The sequence below is a fragment of the Balaenoptera borealis genome (assembly GCF_965194805.1).
Source record: "Balaenoptera borealis genome assembly, chromosome: 11".
NCBI lineage: Eukaryota > Metazoa > Chordata > Mammalia > Artiodactyla > Balaenopteridae > Balaenoptera > Balaenoptera borealis.
Window position 1 is genome coordinate 52,236,153 of NC_138868.1, and position 16,263 is coordinate 52,252,415.

A 16,263-nucleotide genomic window follows, 5' to 3' on the forward strand; every position below is an offset into this window, starting at 1 on the left:
CGTGGGCTTAGTTGCTCTGCGGCATGTGGGATCTTCCTGGACCAGGGCTCAAACCTGTGTCCCCTGCATTGGCAGGTGGATGCTTAATCACTGCGCCACCAGGGAAGCCCCCATGTGAAGTATTTTTGCACAATAAAAACATCTGTCCAGATTGTGGTAGGGATTACATGAGCTCATGGATGGGCAACTGGGGCCTGTGCATAGTAGAGCCGCAGGAGATGCAAGTTTCCTCTTTGCTCAACCTGTGGAGGCCAGAGAAAAACTATAAGAAGCAGCCTCAACCCCCAAATTCCCCAAGGCTGCAGCTTCCCCTTCCTTGTACTCAAAATGACTGTTTCAGTTCCAGCTTTAACTCCTTCCTATTGAGCAGGAGGCGAGAAGGGGAAGTGGAAAAAGAAAAGAGAAATCAAGTTTCCCTGTGCCCTCCTCCTGCCAAGTTTGCCTGCTTTTGTGGCCAGCCTGACACCACAGGTGAGACCAAAACTCCTCCAGGAGTTCCCTGGGTGCCTCCCTGGGACACCCTGTTCCCTGGGTGCCTGGGAGGCACTGGTCTCAGGAATCTAGCCATTTATCTGGTGGCACCTCAGGCTCAGAGAGGGTAGGTGGCTCACCCTGGGTCACACAGCAAGTTGGTGATGGATCCCAGCCTGTCTGACTCCTCAGAGGAAGGAAGCTGGGTCTTGATCTCTGTCATCCTGTGCCCTTGCTGCTAAGCTTAGAAGCAAGGGGCAGACAAGGGGGTTTCCAGGTCTTGTTACCCAGAAGGCAGGCAGGCCAAGGTTAGGAGGTCTCTTCCCATGTCCAGTCTGGTCTGAGCTGGTTCCTGGCCAGCTGGCAGGCAATGACTCAGACTTCCAGCTCCTGCCTCTGGTAGTCAGGCCTCCTCATCCCTTCCAGGTAAGAGGGCCTTGGGGCAGGGTTTGGGATGGGGTGAGGCTGCAGAGTCATCTAAAGGGGTATCCTGAGACCACAGGATCCAAGCAGCCCAAGGAGCTTCAACCCCTATCAGTTTTTCCTTATGTCTAAACTTAATTGCTTCTGCTATAGGCAGAAACCAACCCTATGCGCTGTTGCCTGAATAGAAAAAAGGAAATGGCAGAGGTTGTCCTCGCTGTGGGGTGAGGGATTTCAGTGTTTCCGTCGATGGTGTGCCTGGAGTGGAGATGGACGGTGAAAGCTTGGTGTCTGGGAGACACGCCCCAGGCCTCTTCCTCAGCCAGATAGGGCTCAGCACTGGCCCTGCGCCCTGCCAATGTCCCCAGTGGCTCCTGAGAGCCCAGGTGAGGGATCTGAGAACAAGGCTTGAGCTTATCCAGGCATAAATGGGAGAAAGGCTGGGGAGTGGGTCAGGAGGAACTGAGGTTGGGAACCCAGTCCTGAGGTTGCTCAGTGCCAGCCACAGAGGGGAGGACCCCGCGGTGTGGAGAACTGCCCCCAACCCTCATCTTAGGGCTGCTGTCTGAAGGCGCGAGGCTGGCCATCCTGGGCAATCTCCTGGCGCCATCTCATGGCCAAAGGCCCTGAGTGCAGGGAAGACACTCCCCGGGGAATTCTCTGGCTTGACCATCTAAGCATGGACTTTGGGGCAACAATGAGAAAGGTGGCTGTAGAGTGAGGAAGACCTTGTTGAAATGACAACAGTCTTGCACACCTTGGGAAACTCACTAGCCTTTCTAAGTCTTAGTTCCTTCCTCGATAAAACGGAGAGAATAATCTCAACCACTACCAGCCCAGAACTACAGATAAAACATCCAGCACAGGGAAGGCACTTAAATGAATGACACCTGGTGCTGGGGACTCAGAAATCAGTGGAGATTGGGGTGGACTGAGGGAGCCCAAAGCTGGGCCTGGAATTGATTCATTCAGTTAACAAATGTCTGGGAATTCCCTGATGGTCTAGTGGTTAGGACTCTGCACTTTCACTGCCTAAGGGCCCAGGTTCAATCCCTGATCCCGCAAGCCGCGCGGTGCGGCAAAAAACAAAAAACAAACAAAAAAACCATTTATTGAGTATTTATTGTGTGCCAGGGCCGCTCACATACATGGTTTCAGTTAATTCTTACCACAACCTATGTAGTAGGGTACCAATGATTACTCTCATTTTACAGATGAGAAAACTACAAGGAAGGATAAGTGAGATTATTTAGAGAAGGTGAGTGAGAGCATCCCAGGCAGAGGAAACAGCATGTGATAGGTCCAAGGGCTGGAAAGTCTGGTGGGGAAGACTGAGGCTGGGCTGGGAGCCCTGGCAGGCTTGGGAGCAAAGCAGTGGCACCTGGGCTCTGCTTGAGGTTTTATGACAGGCCACCCCCATCAGGCTTCCCATCTTGTCCCCTCTTCGTACAACTCATCCCATGCTCTGGCTGCAATATTTATTCTTCATTTCTCTCACAGGGTAGACTCATTCCCTACCTCTGTGCCTCCTGCCTGGGATGCCCTCTTCATTCTTTTTATGTGTCCAAGTCACCCCAGCCCTTTAAAGCCCAGCAGCAGACATGCCTTCTCCAGGAGCCCTTCCAGGTGTACCCATGACCCCTAAGACCTGAGCTCTCCCTTCAGGGCCCCATCCAGATGGCAGGAACTGAGACCCAAGCCCTACGCTGCGGCTGACCTCTTCAGCAAGTCCTCGGACTTGTTCCCATTCTTGGGACAGACACCCTGGTGGGGGTGACCACAGGGGGTTGTCCTGGGAACCCAGCAGAGAGCTGGCTGCTGGGCTGAAGGCCAGGCCTCCTTGCCCTCCTGAGCCCTAGCACGGCGCAAATCAGACCAGGAGGTCCACACTCTCAGCAGGCACAAGCGACCTCCTAGCACAGACTTGAATAAGCAGTAGGTGATCAATCCATGCACAACTGACCAAGCGCTTACCAGCAGTTCAAACCTGAATTTTCTGTTTGTTCTAAACTTTTGGCCCCGCATCGTTTCCTCAATCCCCTTGCCTGTAAAATGGGTTTGGGGGTGAGATGGGTGCTTATACCCTACAAGGTAAAAAGAGTCCTCCCTCCCTTTGGCAGGTCACCCTCACAACACACTGGTGGCCAGTATGACCACACTGTACTGAGGAGACTCAGAGTGGGGAAGGGGCTTGTCCAGAGTCACAAAGTGAGTAGGTACCAAGGTAGAACAAGAACCTGGACCTCAAACTCCCTGGGCAGTGATCTTTTCCTGTACCATTCTGTCCCTATTTGCCTCAGCTACTCCAAATGAAAGCCCACCTCCTCCAGGTCACCCCCTGAATACTATCTCCACCACTGGACCTGTCCCCCTTGGGACAGCAAGGAGCCACATCTCCTCCTCTGGTTGTCCTAACAGCTCTGAGTCCTGGTTCGGTGGTGAGGAGGGGCCTGGGAAGGGCTTGGCACAAGCAGGGAGAATGCACCCAGGTGAGTTCTCAGGCATCACCTCTATCCCCACAACCCATGCCCCTCACTCCCAGGGAGCTCTGGGCCTGCAGTGTCCAAGGGAACAGTGACTGCTAAATGGGAAAATGTGGGAAGATTGCGCTTGTGGAAAAAAGGAGAGAGGGAAGGAGGGAGGGAGAAGGTGGCTGAATAAGTGAGTGCATAAGTGGATTGCCACAGAGAGGGATGGACGGGTCAGTGAATGAGCTATTGAGTGGATGAAGAAAGGAGGGATGGATGGAGGAGTGACTAGGAAAACGGCTCTGGGTATTATAGCTAAAGAGAGACCAACAGTTCTTTAATCACCAAACTACCCATTTGACAGATGGGTAGACAGAGAGGGCTGAGGAGAAAGGAAGCTGCTGGGTCTGTGGGGCTGGCCTTAGACCAGCTGCCTCTGGTCCTCCCCCACCTCTCTCTGCCTCCTCATAACCCGCTTTCTTCTGCTGGGGTGGGGAAGTTTCCAGGAAGGAGAACTTTTCTCTGCCTCCTCACTCCTTAGATGCAGTTTCCGCCAGGCTTTGGTGTTGAGGGTGATGGGGAGGGGCTGGCCCCCGCAGGGGCTATTTCTATCAGAGACAGCCCTGCCGGGCAACAGAGGAAGCTGCCCTGTCAGAGGTGTTACAGCCTGGGCTCAGGGCATGTCTGGCCTCCCCTTGACCCAACACACTTGGGGCCGCCAAGGCGCTTCAGGGACAGGAGGCTGCATGTAAGTGTTGGCACATCTCGGGGGCCGTGGGCCAGGGTGGGGAGGGGAGGGGGGCAGGCAGGCTGGGTCCAGCGCTGACCTAAAGGAGGTCCACAGATTTGGGAGGTGGGCAGAGAGGAAGGGACTCCACCCAACTGGGGGATCAGAAAAGACAGAAGTAAGATTCAATCTGGAGCTTAATGGACACTTAGGGTTTTGACAAACAGAGATGGGTTAAATGGCATTTTGTGTGACGGGAACAGCAAAAATGGGGAAGCCCGAGAGGAAGTCTGGATCTCTGGCTATGAATGGCCGTGTGGCAGTCTCGGTGTCTTGAGAACAGTGTGGCAAGAGAGGAAGGGGCAGAGTGCAGTACCTCATCTGGGGTACTTCAGATGAGTCTGGAGGGCTCGGCAGGGAGCTTGACTGTCAGGACAAGAGTTTGAGCTTTTCTTCAAAGAGCAGAGGGATACAGGGAAGGATGTAGTCAGAGCCACCTGCTAGAAAGCCCTCCACCGCAGGCAGAGCAGCTGGAGCCCAGGAAGAGGCTGGGGTCTGAGCTGGTCCAGGGCACAGGGCCCAAGAGTGAGTGACAGATGTGAGAACTCGAAGGAGTCAACGTCAGCTGCTGCCCAGAGGCAGGGACCACGCGAGCCCTCCCTGGGGACCAGCTCTTGCCGGGAAGTGGGAGAACAACTCACCACTCCTAGGTCCTCAGAAGGCGAGTGGATCAGGAAGCCAGTGTGACCTTTCCTGGAGCAGACCTGAAGGCTTGCCTGGGTCCCCTAGAGCAGCCCCTGCCTCCTTCCGAGAGGACCACTCTCGCCAGGGAATGAGAGGCAGAAAACACCTGGAAACTGCAGTCACCTGAGGCAGAGGGCTCTCTCTCGGGGTGGTGTCCAAGGGCGACAGAACTCCCCAAAGAGGGGAGGCGCAGCACAGTTCCTTCTACCTGCTCTCCCTCCTCACCATAACCTTCTGTCCTAGTGTGCTGCTCTCCTCTCAGGCCCTGCCTGCACCCTCTTCCTCCCTACCTGGGGATACCCCAGGGGGCCTCACACCCCTCTCCATCCATGGAAATCTTCCTCAACCACCAGGGACTTGCTCCATCCTTCATCCTCCGCTGAAAAATTTCTTCCATCCTGTGGCTCACACTGGTCTCCCGCCTCAGACTAGCATATGTATATGTATATGAATATGTGTATGTGTATGCATATATCTGTATATGTATCTACCTACATCTACATCTGTACACTGTGCCACATGCAATGAGCAAGCAGTGAGTACCCATTAAATGTCTGGCATGTGAAAACAAAGAATGAATGCATGAATGAAAGAATGGCTGGAACAAACAAACGAAGAGATGAATGAATGAACTTTCTCTTGCCTGTACTAATCTTGGCTTCTTGGTGACAATGGGGGGACTGCCATGCTTCCTCCTCTGGCCTCTACCTCATGCTTAACTGCTTAGCTGGGTGCCCAGCACTCCTAGCACATGGACTGTAGCCCCAGGAAGAATCTTTGATAATTAAAGGTGATGTAGCATGTGGGATACAGACTAGAGAATCCAAACATCATCATTTTGCAGTTGCCCCGAATCTGGGTAAAATATTTTCATCAAAATCAAATTTTAAGTTGGGAGAAATTAGTTTGAGGAGTTACGTTTTGCTCTAATTAACTTTTAAAAATCTCATAACTTTATTTAGCAGGTATATTCACATTAAGAATAGCTCACCTTGTACCAGGGGGTAAGGGGTGGGGGAGGAATAAATTGGGAGATTGGGATTGACATATACACACTACTATATGTAAAATAGATAATAAGAACCTACTGTATAGCACAGGGAACTCTACTCAATACTCTATAATGGCCTATATGGGAATAGAATCTAAAAAAAGAGTGGATATATGTATATGTACAACTGATTCGCTTTGCTGTACCCCTGAAACTAGCACAACATTGTAAATCAACTATACTCCAATTAAAAAAAAGAAAAAACAAATAGCTCACCTTGCCCTGTGCTAGGCACTGATCCTCACAACAACCCTATGAGGCAGGTACTATATTATACCATTTTATAGATGTGGAAGCCGAGCACGGGGGTTCAGTAATGGGCCTAAGGCCGCACAGCTTACATGTGGCAGAGCCGGGATTTGAACATGGGCATCTGGACCAGAGCCCTTATACTCAGCTTCAACCCTCTGTCACCTTCTGAGTGCATTTGCAGGACTTCATGTTTTTTTCTGGGCCTCAGTTTTTCCCATCTGTAAAATAGGGAGAGGGGGTGATTTGACTCACTATCCCAAAGGCTTTCCCTTACAGGACCATTGGATTTAAGTTGTGAATTCTCTCTGGACACCAGTAAATATGGAAATGCCAGTTGGGAGGTGAGTATCAATAAGTCAGACTGATCCCACCAGGGAAACTCTTGAGGCATTTGTGCTGCTGGCTCCCCCAAAACCTAGCTTGGAGGGATGAGTGGACAGATAAGGTGTAGGATACAATGGCATGGCATGGCATTTATTAAGCACCTACCGAATATCAGGTCTATGACAGTTTTACTGATAAGGACACAGGCCCAGAAAAGGCAAGCAACCTCCCCTTTGTAGGACAGCATAGAAGTAGGGGAGCCAGCATTTGAACCTGGCCTGCCTAGCTCTGAAGCTAGATTTATAACCTCTATACTTCATGTCCATGGGTCACACTAAGTTGCCTCCTCTTAGTCAGTTGGGTTCTGGTTCTGGCTCTGCTTCTAACTCACTAAGATTGAGCGGTCAGTGCCCCTCACTGTGCCTGGATTTCCCTCTCTGTAAAGTAGCTGTGGAGTTGGTTGGTCCCTCAGCCATTTGCCTTCGGAGGAAGCGGTTTTCATTCTTGCCACCAGGAGGCGCTGTGGCCCTAGTGGCTCAGCCAGACACGCCTTTGTAGCCAAAAGTCCCGTGGGAGGATTTAGGGAACTCCTAAATCACCTCCTTCCCCCATTTTACAGATAGGAAGACTGCAGCCAAAAGAATGACCATGGCTTTGGAAGGTGGAGTCCAGGCTGAGGAGGTGGGCACTGTCCTTAGCTCAGAAGTGTGGACATTCTGCTCATGCTGATTAATTAATTACCAGGGCCTTCCCTGCCCTGGGCCCCAGTTTGGGCTCTCAGACACAGAGAGGCACCAGACCTGGCACTTCTCCTCAGGAGCCTCGCAGTCTGTGGGGAAGAGATAGACAAGCAGGCCCACCATGACCACAATCTCCAAACTCCAGGGAGCCCAGGGAAGCCCTGCATAGCATGATTTAGTGCCTCTAACCTCATGACATCCTGACAGGTGGGTGCATCATTCCCCCATTTTTCAGATGGGAAAACTGAGACTCAGATAAGGTACATCATATCACTTGCCCAAGTTCACATAGCTAGTAAGTAGCAGAGTTGGGATTCAAACCAAAGTCTGTCAATCTTCACTTACAGAGGAGACATTTGACTAGGGTTTTGAAGGATGAATAGAAATTCACCAAGAAGGTTGGTAGGAAATGAATATTACAGCAAGAAAGTGAATTGGATTTCTCCCAAGCTTGAGCTTTATTGTATTCCAGGTTTCCTTAAAGTGAGGGCTGTGGAGGGCTTCCGTGGGGTGGTGAGTATCAGAGATGGTTCAGGTGGGGAGATCAAGGCCCAGAGAGGGACAGGGGCCTACTGGGTGGTCAATGAGTGTGGCCACTGACAGATTGTATGTTGCTTCCCCAGCATCTCTGGATGTAGGAAGTCCAGTTGAACAGCCATGGAATGGGACAATGACACAGGCCAGGCCCTGGGCTTGCCGCCCACCACCTGCGTCTACCAAGAGAACTTCAAGCGGCTACTGCTGCCACCTGTGTACTCGGTGGTGCTGGCAGCCGGCCTGCCACTGAACGCCTGCGTCATTGCCCAGATTTGCACATCCCGCCGGGCCCTGACCCGCACAGCCGTGTACACCCTGAACTTGGCCCTGGCAGACCTGCTGTATGCCTGCTCCCTGCCCCTGCTCATCTACAACTATGCCCAAGGTGACCACTGGCCCTTCGGAGACCTCGCCTGCCGCCTGGTCCGCTTCCTCTTCTATGCCAACCTACACGGCAGCATCCTCTTTCTTACCTGCATCAGCTTCCAGCGTTACCTAGGCATCTGCCACCCTCTGGCCCCCTGGCACAAGCGTGGGGGCCGCCGGGCTGCCTGGCTAGTGTGTGGGGCTGTATGGCTGGCCGTGACGACCCAGTGCCTGCCCACAGCCCTCTTTGCTGCCACAGGCATCCAGCGTAACCGCACGGTCTGCTATGACCTGAGCCCACCTGCCCTGGCCACCCACTACATGCCCTATGGCATGGCCCTCACAGTCATCGGCTTCCTGCTGCCCTTTGTTGCCCTGCTGGCCTGCTACTGCTGCCTGGCCCGTCGTCTGTGCCGCCAGGACGGCCCAGCAGGGCCTGTGGCCCGGGAGCGGCGTGGCAAGGCAGCCCGCATGGCTGTGGTGGTGGCAGCTGCCTTTGCCATCAGCTTCCTGCCTTTCCACATCACCAAGACAGCCTACCTGGCAGTGCGCTCTACGCCCGGCCTCCCCTGCCCTGTGCTGGAGGCCTTCGCGGCTGCCTACAAGGGCACGCGGCCCTTCGCCAGTGCCAACAGTGTGCTGGACCCCATCCTCTTCTACTTCACCCAGAAGAAGTTCCGCCAGCGGCCACATGAGCTGCTACAGAAACTCACAGCCAAGTGGCAGCGACAGGGTCGCTGAGTCCACTGGGGCAGGACACGTGGGGTCTGGGCAACCATTGTGTCTGCCACTGTGGCTGGGACACCAGAAGCTCCACCAGCCCCAAACCATGCAAAGAATTAGAGCTTAGCTCAGCTGGGCATAGAGTGAGACCCCCCACGGACCCCAAAACTTCACCAACAACTATTTATTAAGCCCTTTTTCTGAACCAGGCCCTGTGGGTACAGAGAGACAAGCCTGGGCCTGGTTCTCCAGAAGGTCTCAAGAAGCCATGGAGAGTTGGGGAGAGAGTTAAGCTGCTCACAAAGATATAGTACGACATGTACTGTAACTGAGGAGTATGCTGCATACTTTGGAGTCACCAATAAAGGGAGTAAGAGAAGGTGGGAGGGGGAAGTGAGAGCTTCTGGGAAGGGCCATTTGAGCTGGGTTTTGAGGGATGAATATGAGATCTCTGGGGGATGTGCTATGTTCCATTCATTCATTTGGTACTCCTCTGCTGCCGCTCCTCATCCTCTCTGCTCCTTGTCCTCATCTCCACACACAACCCCACCCCATCCCCTCTCACTACTCCTCCATTCCTTATTCCCTCCTCCCAGATCTGTTTTCCTCCTGTGGAACCATCTGGCCAGCCCATGGCTGCTAGTATGTCACACAGACCCAGTACCGGCAGAACCAGCCATGGCAAAGGGAGTCTTCCACCTTAGAAGGTTAGAGCGGGGAGAGGAAAGGGCAGAGGGACAAAGCAAGGAGGGGAAGGACTGTACAACTTCTTCAGTATTTTTCTTTTAGCCCTGCCTAATCTCCAAGGCTGTTCAGCCAAGGGGACCTTTACAGAAGGGCTCTGCAGGAGTTAAACTCCACAGTTATGTCTGAGGTGTGCTTGCAGCTGGTGGAGGAAGGGGGAAAACCAGGCCCCAACCCATCTTGGGGATCCATTGAAAGTGTCCTTGCTGGAGAGGCTGACAATTTGGACAGAAGGCAATTTGATTCTTTGGGTCACAGTGAGACAGATGTGTGGGAACATCAGAAGACAGAGACTGGTTCTTAGTCCCCATATAGTGCAATGCTGTGCCAAGCAGTCCAGGTGTTACCCATCTTGCATCTGAGACCAGGCTCTTCAGCTGCCTGTCACGGGGGAGTAAGAGATGGGGGAGCAGAAGGCAGAGGGCCTCCGCCAACGGCCCAGGCTGAGCGTGGCAGCGAGTCCCAGATGACTGTCCCAGCAGGATGCCAAGAACTGTGACCCCTTGGTTACTTTTCCAAGAGTGGAAATTGTGGGCCACAGGTAAATTCCATTCCCAGCTTCCCTTGCAAGGCAGAATAGCATAAAAGTTTCAGACCCCAGAGCCAGATCACCTGGGTGTGTATCCTGGGTCTATCATTTACTAGCTGTGTTACTCTGGGGAAGTTATTTAACTTCTTCATACCTTAACTTCCATAACTATAAAGTGGGAGTAATAATGGTACCTATTTTGTAAAGTTGTGGTGAGGATTAAATTAATTAATATGTGCAAAGCACTTAGAACAACGCCTGGAACTTAGTAGGCATGCAATGAATGTTACTGTTATAATGGTTTCGCCTTTTGCTCACACAAGTTCCTCTAGGGTCTGTCTCTAGGAATAGGCATAGGAGGTTTCTAAAGAAGGAGCTTTAAGCAGGGGAGATTGCAAGGGTTTTTCTTTCTCCTTTAGCTAGGAGGCAGCTAGTCTTTTAAGAAAAAAAAATTCAGCACACTTTTTTGAGAATAAGAGCCATAATCCATGAGCCCCATCTGTTCCTATAAGAAGGAAAAATCATTTATTACATGCCAGGACCAGGGAGGGATTCCAAACACCATTTGGGAGGCTTGAATTCCTCCTTCCCTTCCCCCTCCTTTTGTTCTTTTCCTCTTCCCCACCGCCCTTCTCCCTTCTCACTTTAACCCAGAGCACTCTCGGTGATGGAGGGGCAGGGCAGGGCAGGTGGTGGTGGGGGGGGGCTTACTCTGGGAAGGACTGCTTGCTGGCGGGGACAGAGACGACACAGACAGGGGTGGAGTGTGGTGAGGGGCAGGAGGGACCAAAGGGGTTGCGGAAGACTTCCTGGGGGAAGGAGCGGTGCAGCTGGGTCTTAAAGGGTAGATGTAATTACACTGAAAGAAAAAGGGTAAGGGTGTTCCCTGGTGCAGGGAACAGCACAAACAAAGGCATGGAGGAAGGATAGGCGGAGCTGTGGCCTGATATGAAGCTGGAGAGTTAGCAGGGCTAGAGAGGAAAAGGCTGCCGGCCAGGGAAGCACTGGGGAGCCGCAAGGACAGTAGTGGCCATTGGCCGGGCTCTGTGGATTCTGGGAACCATGCAACGTGTGGTATACTCATTTTCTCATTTAATCCTTATAATACCTTATAATGGGGAAGCTGAGACCCGGATGTGGGAACTGATTTACTAAGGTCACACAGCCTTTCTCTAACCCAAATACTAGATCCTCCCCTGCTTCACCCTCCCTTTCCTCCCCTTTCCTTTCTTCACCTGACTTCCAAGTGCCCACATGCCCCACCCAGTCCTAGTAACTGGGGACCCCTAGGAAGTTGTGCCAACCAATGTCAATTCTCTTTTAGCTAGGCACAGTCTCCTAGGATGAAAACTTCATTTCCTAGCCTCTCTTGCAGCTAGGTATGGCCAGATAAATTACTCCGGGTCCATGGGATATGAGCCAAATGCCCTAAGGCAGTTTAATATGGGAGGAGGGAATGTCTTTAAGAGACAGGTGGTGTCTGGCCTCCCTTCCCTTCTTGTTGCTTACATTGTGACGTCACAGCTGGAGCACCATCTTGGAACATGAGAAGCAGCTTGCGTTTCTGACCATTCCAGTTTGGGGCCACCTAAATCCAGACTTTTGCATGAGAGAGAAATAAATGTCTATCTTTTTTAAGCCACCAGTTTTTCAGGCCTTTGTTACCCACAGCCAAATCTAATCCCTTTACTCAGTATGCCTACTGAGATGGTGGACCTCGGTGGAGGCCAGGCAGTGTCCTGGACTGGGAGGGGGACAAGGTCCAGCCTGGTGCGGGAGGCTGAGGCCTCCACCTAAGTAGGAGCTAGGAGTCAACAGGGTCTGGAGACACCAGGAAGGCTTCTTAGAAGAGTGGCAAAGGCTGGGGAGTGGTCATCCCACTTTTGGCCTGAGGCTGAGGGAGTGGATGGGCTTCCTGAGGAAGAGAGTAAGAAGAGAGGGCCTGGACAGAGTCCTGGGAACTCTAGCATCAGGGTGCTGGGGAGAAGGAGGAGCCAGAGAGGTAGAGGGTCAAAGCCTGGGGTTTCGGAATGATGGTGGCATGATGGCGCAGTGGAGGCAGGTGAGTCAAGGAGCAGCTGGAGGGGAGGAAGTGGAGATGCTGGGTGGGGAAGAAGAGAGAGAGGAAGATTCCAAAGGAGGCCAGGCCCAGGGAAGGAGCTTCCAAGACAGGAAACCCGTGAGTGTTGGCTGCTGGAGGTTGAGGACAGGGAGCCAGAGGGGCAAGGCCAAGATGGGGGAGCCAGAGAGTCGGGAACCAGGGTTTGTCTCAGGAGACTTCCATGCCAAGCAGGAAAAGCCCAGGGGCATTGGATCTGTCCTAGCAAGGATGCTGCTGGCTCCTCCCTCCAGCTCAGACCCAGCCCTACCCTCAGAAAGAATCCAAGGGCTGAGGGTGCAGACAAGGAAACAGTTCATCCAGCAAACAACATTTATTGAGCACCTACTGTATGCTAAGCATCATGCTGAGCATTGGGTCCCTGCCCTCAGTGAGCTCCTAGTCTGATGGAGGATGGCAATAATGAAATAAACACATACATATCTGGATCATTACAACCAGGCAGGAGAGCTCAGAAGAACATAAAGAGGGCCAGGGGACAAGGAAGGTGTCACTAAGGAGACAAAAAGCTCCTGGAATGGTCAGGGACCAATAGAGGCTGAGGACCAGGGGAGCCTTGACGCAGCTTGAGGTGAAGAGAAGGTTTCTTAGCTGAGGTCTTTGGGCCTCAGTGCAGAAGGGCTGTTTCTGGCTCTGACTTTGAACAAGCCCCCTTCACTTCTCTGAGCCTGTTTCCTTACCTGTAAAATAACGTTAATACTACTAGCCCTCCCTATGCCCCCAGAGGTATGGAGCATGGAAAAGTTAGGGCATAATTTTCATAAAGTACAAAAGAGTATTATAATCCAAGAGAAGAATGGGCAGGAGACACAAACAGGCACTTCACAGAAAAGGAAACACATCATCAAAAAACATAGAAGAGGTATTCGACCCCAGCTTGACAATGCCTCTCCAACGTTGAACAACAGCATAGCTGTTGCTCCAGCACTTCTGCGCATGTGCACGTGAAGTCATGCACAACGCTGAGCTGCACTGTTCACAAGCGCGAACAGCTGGAACCACCCAAATGCCCATCTATGAGAGAGTGGATGAATACATTGTGCTATATGCACACATTGGAATGTTAACACACAGCCAGAATGCACTATACCGACATGCAAAGTGGATAAATCTTAGCAGTATATCAAGTGCAAAGAAATCCCAAAAAAATTATACACAGCAAGATGCCCTTTTTATAAAGTTTTAAATAACTAAATGAAAATATATACTTTGAAGGAATACACAGATGCAATAAAACTATATAAAAAGGAAAGCAAGGGAATGCTGAACACAGGAGGTGATGGTTATCGTGGGTGGCGGGATAGCAGCAGGAGAATGAGTGATGGGAGAACTATATAATGAGATACAGAACATTGTAAAGGCCCTAGTTGTTTTGTTTTTTGATGGGAATCAATTAACTATCTGGTGAGAATGTGTCATGAACAAAAGGTTACAAATAATCCAATTCTGTGCACTTGAGGCCTAATTATACAGGAAAGGGGACAATCTTGGGTCAATTCTATTTGACTTTGGAATGGAGTTAGGAGCCAGACTCCCCCTAAGACAGCTCCTGTCCGGAGCTCATTGCTTCTTGGAGTCCTCTCACTCCTCATCTTTCTCCCTCTTAAGTGCCTGAGGCCCATCATTGGCCTTGACTGTGACCATCACAATCTTCCTATCTTCATTTCCCCAAGGGATTCTACAGCCCTGATATTGCTGGGTCACCACAACTCACTGGGTAGATGGGTTATTGTTTTCATTCCCCTTTCATAGGTGACGAGCCTGAGGCCCAAAGGAAAAGAGCAACTCGCTGAGGGCCACCTGTCACATCTGTAAGGGTGCCTGCATTGGGCCCGGCTTGGTGTTGCTCTCCGCCCTGGCACCCAGTGCTTCCAGACCCCTTCTAGATGAATATTCTGAGGGTTAAAAACACCCAGGCCCTCTCTGTGCCTAGAAGATGCCTTTGTCTCATCCTGAATCAGAAGGGGCTGGTGGGGGGAGCACTCATGAAGTACCGTAAGCAGCCAAGCCAATCTCCGATTGGGTGGGCTTCCCATTGGGTGGAGGCCTAGCGTAGGTCCTTAAACACCCTCCCTCCCCACCAAGGGGATTCCTGGTCCAAAGGCCCCATCTAGCCCATCTCAAGGCCAAGCTGCAGTGCGCTGGGAGCCTGTGACCTGAGTCTCTCCTCCTCTCCATCAGCTTCCCCATCTGTGATTTGGGAATAAAAAACTCTATCCTCTATCCCAGAAGTGACGTGAAGACAGAAAATGACCAGGTGTGACAGAGCTTGGAAAATTACAAATTTCAGATGGCAGGGGCCATCATTATTATTGGAGGGGAGCAGTGACTTCCAGGATGAGGGTCCCCTCCACCATACCAAAACAACCTAGAAGAGACAAGAGTCTGATTTCAAATAGAGTCAGAGAGAGGCAGAGTCAGAGTTTCCCTTGGGGAAACTTAAACCCACTCCATACTTTTCAGATGAGGCAACTGAGGCCCAGGGAAGTGCAGGGATTTACCCAAGGTCACACAGCAAGGAAAGGGCAGAGAGGCAATAGGCCAGACAGAGCTCTCTTCCTTGTTATCAATTTCCCATTGAAGAGTGAACGATAGCTGGCCCCTTTGAGACAGAGAGGAGATAAGGTTGAGTTGAGGGACTTATTGGAGGCTGGTCTCAACTCAAAGAGGAAGAGCTTTCTCCCTACAGTTATTTCCCACAACCCAAGGGAAGCAGCAAGCAGGGCCCTGGGGTTCTCGCTGAGTCCTCCGTGTCTCATGCGGTAGTCAGGCAATCCCTGAGTGTCTACCTTCCTGCCCTGCACCCAGCCCTGCCTGTTCATCTGGACCAGGGCCTCCTGCTCCCAGGGCCTCCTAGCTAATGGGGCCCAGCCACAGTCCTCTTGGGCTAAGGGTAACATGAGTGTCCGCTGTTCCTGGGGAGGCTGATCCCAGGCCCAGGGAGGAGGAGGATATTGCTGGGGGCTCATCAGGGATCTGGAACCAGCACAGGCTCTCTGGAGGAGCATGGTGTTTAAAGCTCCTGAAATCTGAATTTGAGTCATACCAGGAGCTGCCATTTCCTGACTTTGACACTGGTCAAAGTTCTTCATGACCCACAGAGAAGGGGCAATAAGATCTACCTCCAAGGGTGGTGTGAAGCGGTAGAAGCCACCCACACCTTGCCTGACAGGAGGGCGGATGGGAGTCAGGTAGGAGTGTAGGTTTGGCAGTGGTAAATCGAGGGCGTTCCCGTCAAAGCGCCTTTTGTGTGTGAAGTCGAAGGAAGGGCAGTGCATTTTGCGAAGGGAAGAGGTTTGAAACGGCTCCTGAAGGGACTAGTTAACGACTAGAAGGAAGTAAAGGAAGTGAAGTCTTCCCAACTCTCCGGGTTTGTTTTTTTTTTTCTGTGGCGGGTGCAGCTTTAGTCGTCCAAGGCTCCACGGGGGTGGGCGAATCCGGCCGGTAGACGGCGCTAGAGCCGCGTACCCCAGAGACCTGGAGAAGGAAGGGGCGGGGTACAAGGCGCGCGGCTGGAAACGTGGGGGCGTGGTCACAAAGGGTCGGGGGGTGCCTGGAGCGGCTTGCGGAGGGTGGGGGGACAGTCAGAGCTGGACTGGCGGCAGAGGTGGGAGGGGCGGGGCGTTTGGGGGCGCCAGGGGCTGGACCCAGTCGCGGTTACAGAGGGATTCGCAGCGAAGGACCTGGTAGGAGGCGTGGCCTGGGCGGGGTGAAGGGGCGGGACAGGGAGCTGCAAGCGCCCGGGTTGGTCTGCGGCGCGCACCGCTCCCCCTGGAGGCGAGTCTCTCGGCTGGGAGAGTGTTTCTGCGTGTACCTGAGTGTCGGTGTTGTGTACGACAGTTTTTGGGTACGAGGTTGCCATGTTGGGGTCCCTTGGGCAGGAGGCATTTCCGCCCGAATGCAGAGGGTGCGCCAACCCGACTGTACGCCTGCGGAGCCGACCACACTCAGAGTTTGCGTGTTGCAGCGAGTGCTGGGGGGATGGGGGGCAGCTCTGCCCGCTGAGCTCCCGAGGGGCTCATCTGGAGGGTCGCTTCAGTTAGCC

At 52.5% G+C, this 16,263-nt stretch overlaps 1 protein-coding gene and 1 long non-coding RNA gene across 2 annotated transcripts in view; one reads left to right on the forward strand and one right to left on the reverse strand.

Annotated features, from left to right (window-relative positions):
- The window catches only part of P2RY6 (pyrimidinergic receptor P2Y6), a 56,619-nt gene extending 44,878 nt beyond the window's left edge, over positions 1–11,741 (forward strand). Inside the window, 3 exon segments of the mRNA XM_082343213.1 lie at positions 6,413–6,477; positions 7,824–8,841; positions 8,843–11,741. Of these exon segments, the coding sequence (XP_082199339.1) occupies positions 7,858–8,841; positions 8,843–8,953 (1,095 nt within the window). The 5' untranslated portion in view covers positions 6,413–6,477; positions 7,824–7,857 and the 3' untranslated portion in view covers positions 8,954–11,741.
- Positions 11,742–12,516: 775 nt separating this feature from the next.
- On the reverse strand, positions 12,517–16,119 carry LOC309606325. Its single transcript, XR_014231762.1, has 2 exons — positions 16,033–16,119; positions 12,517–15,695 (listed from the first exon to the last, which is right to left on the reverse strand). It is a non-coding gene; the product is annotated as an uncharacterized lncRNA (long non-coding RNA).
- Positions 16,120–16,263: the final 144 nt, after the last annotated feature.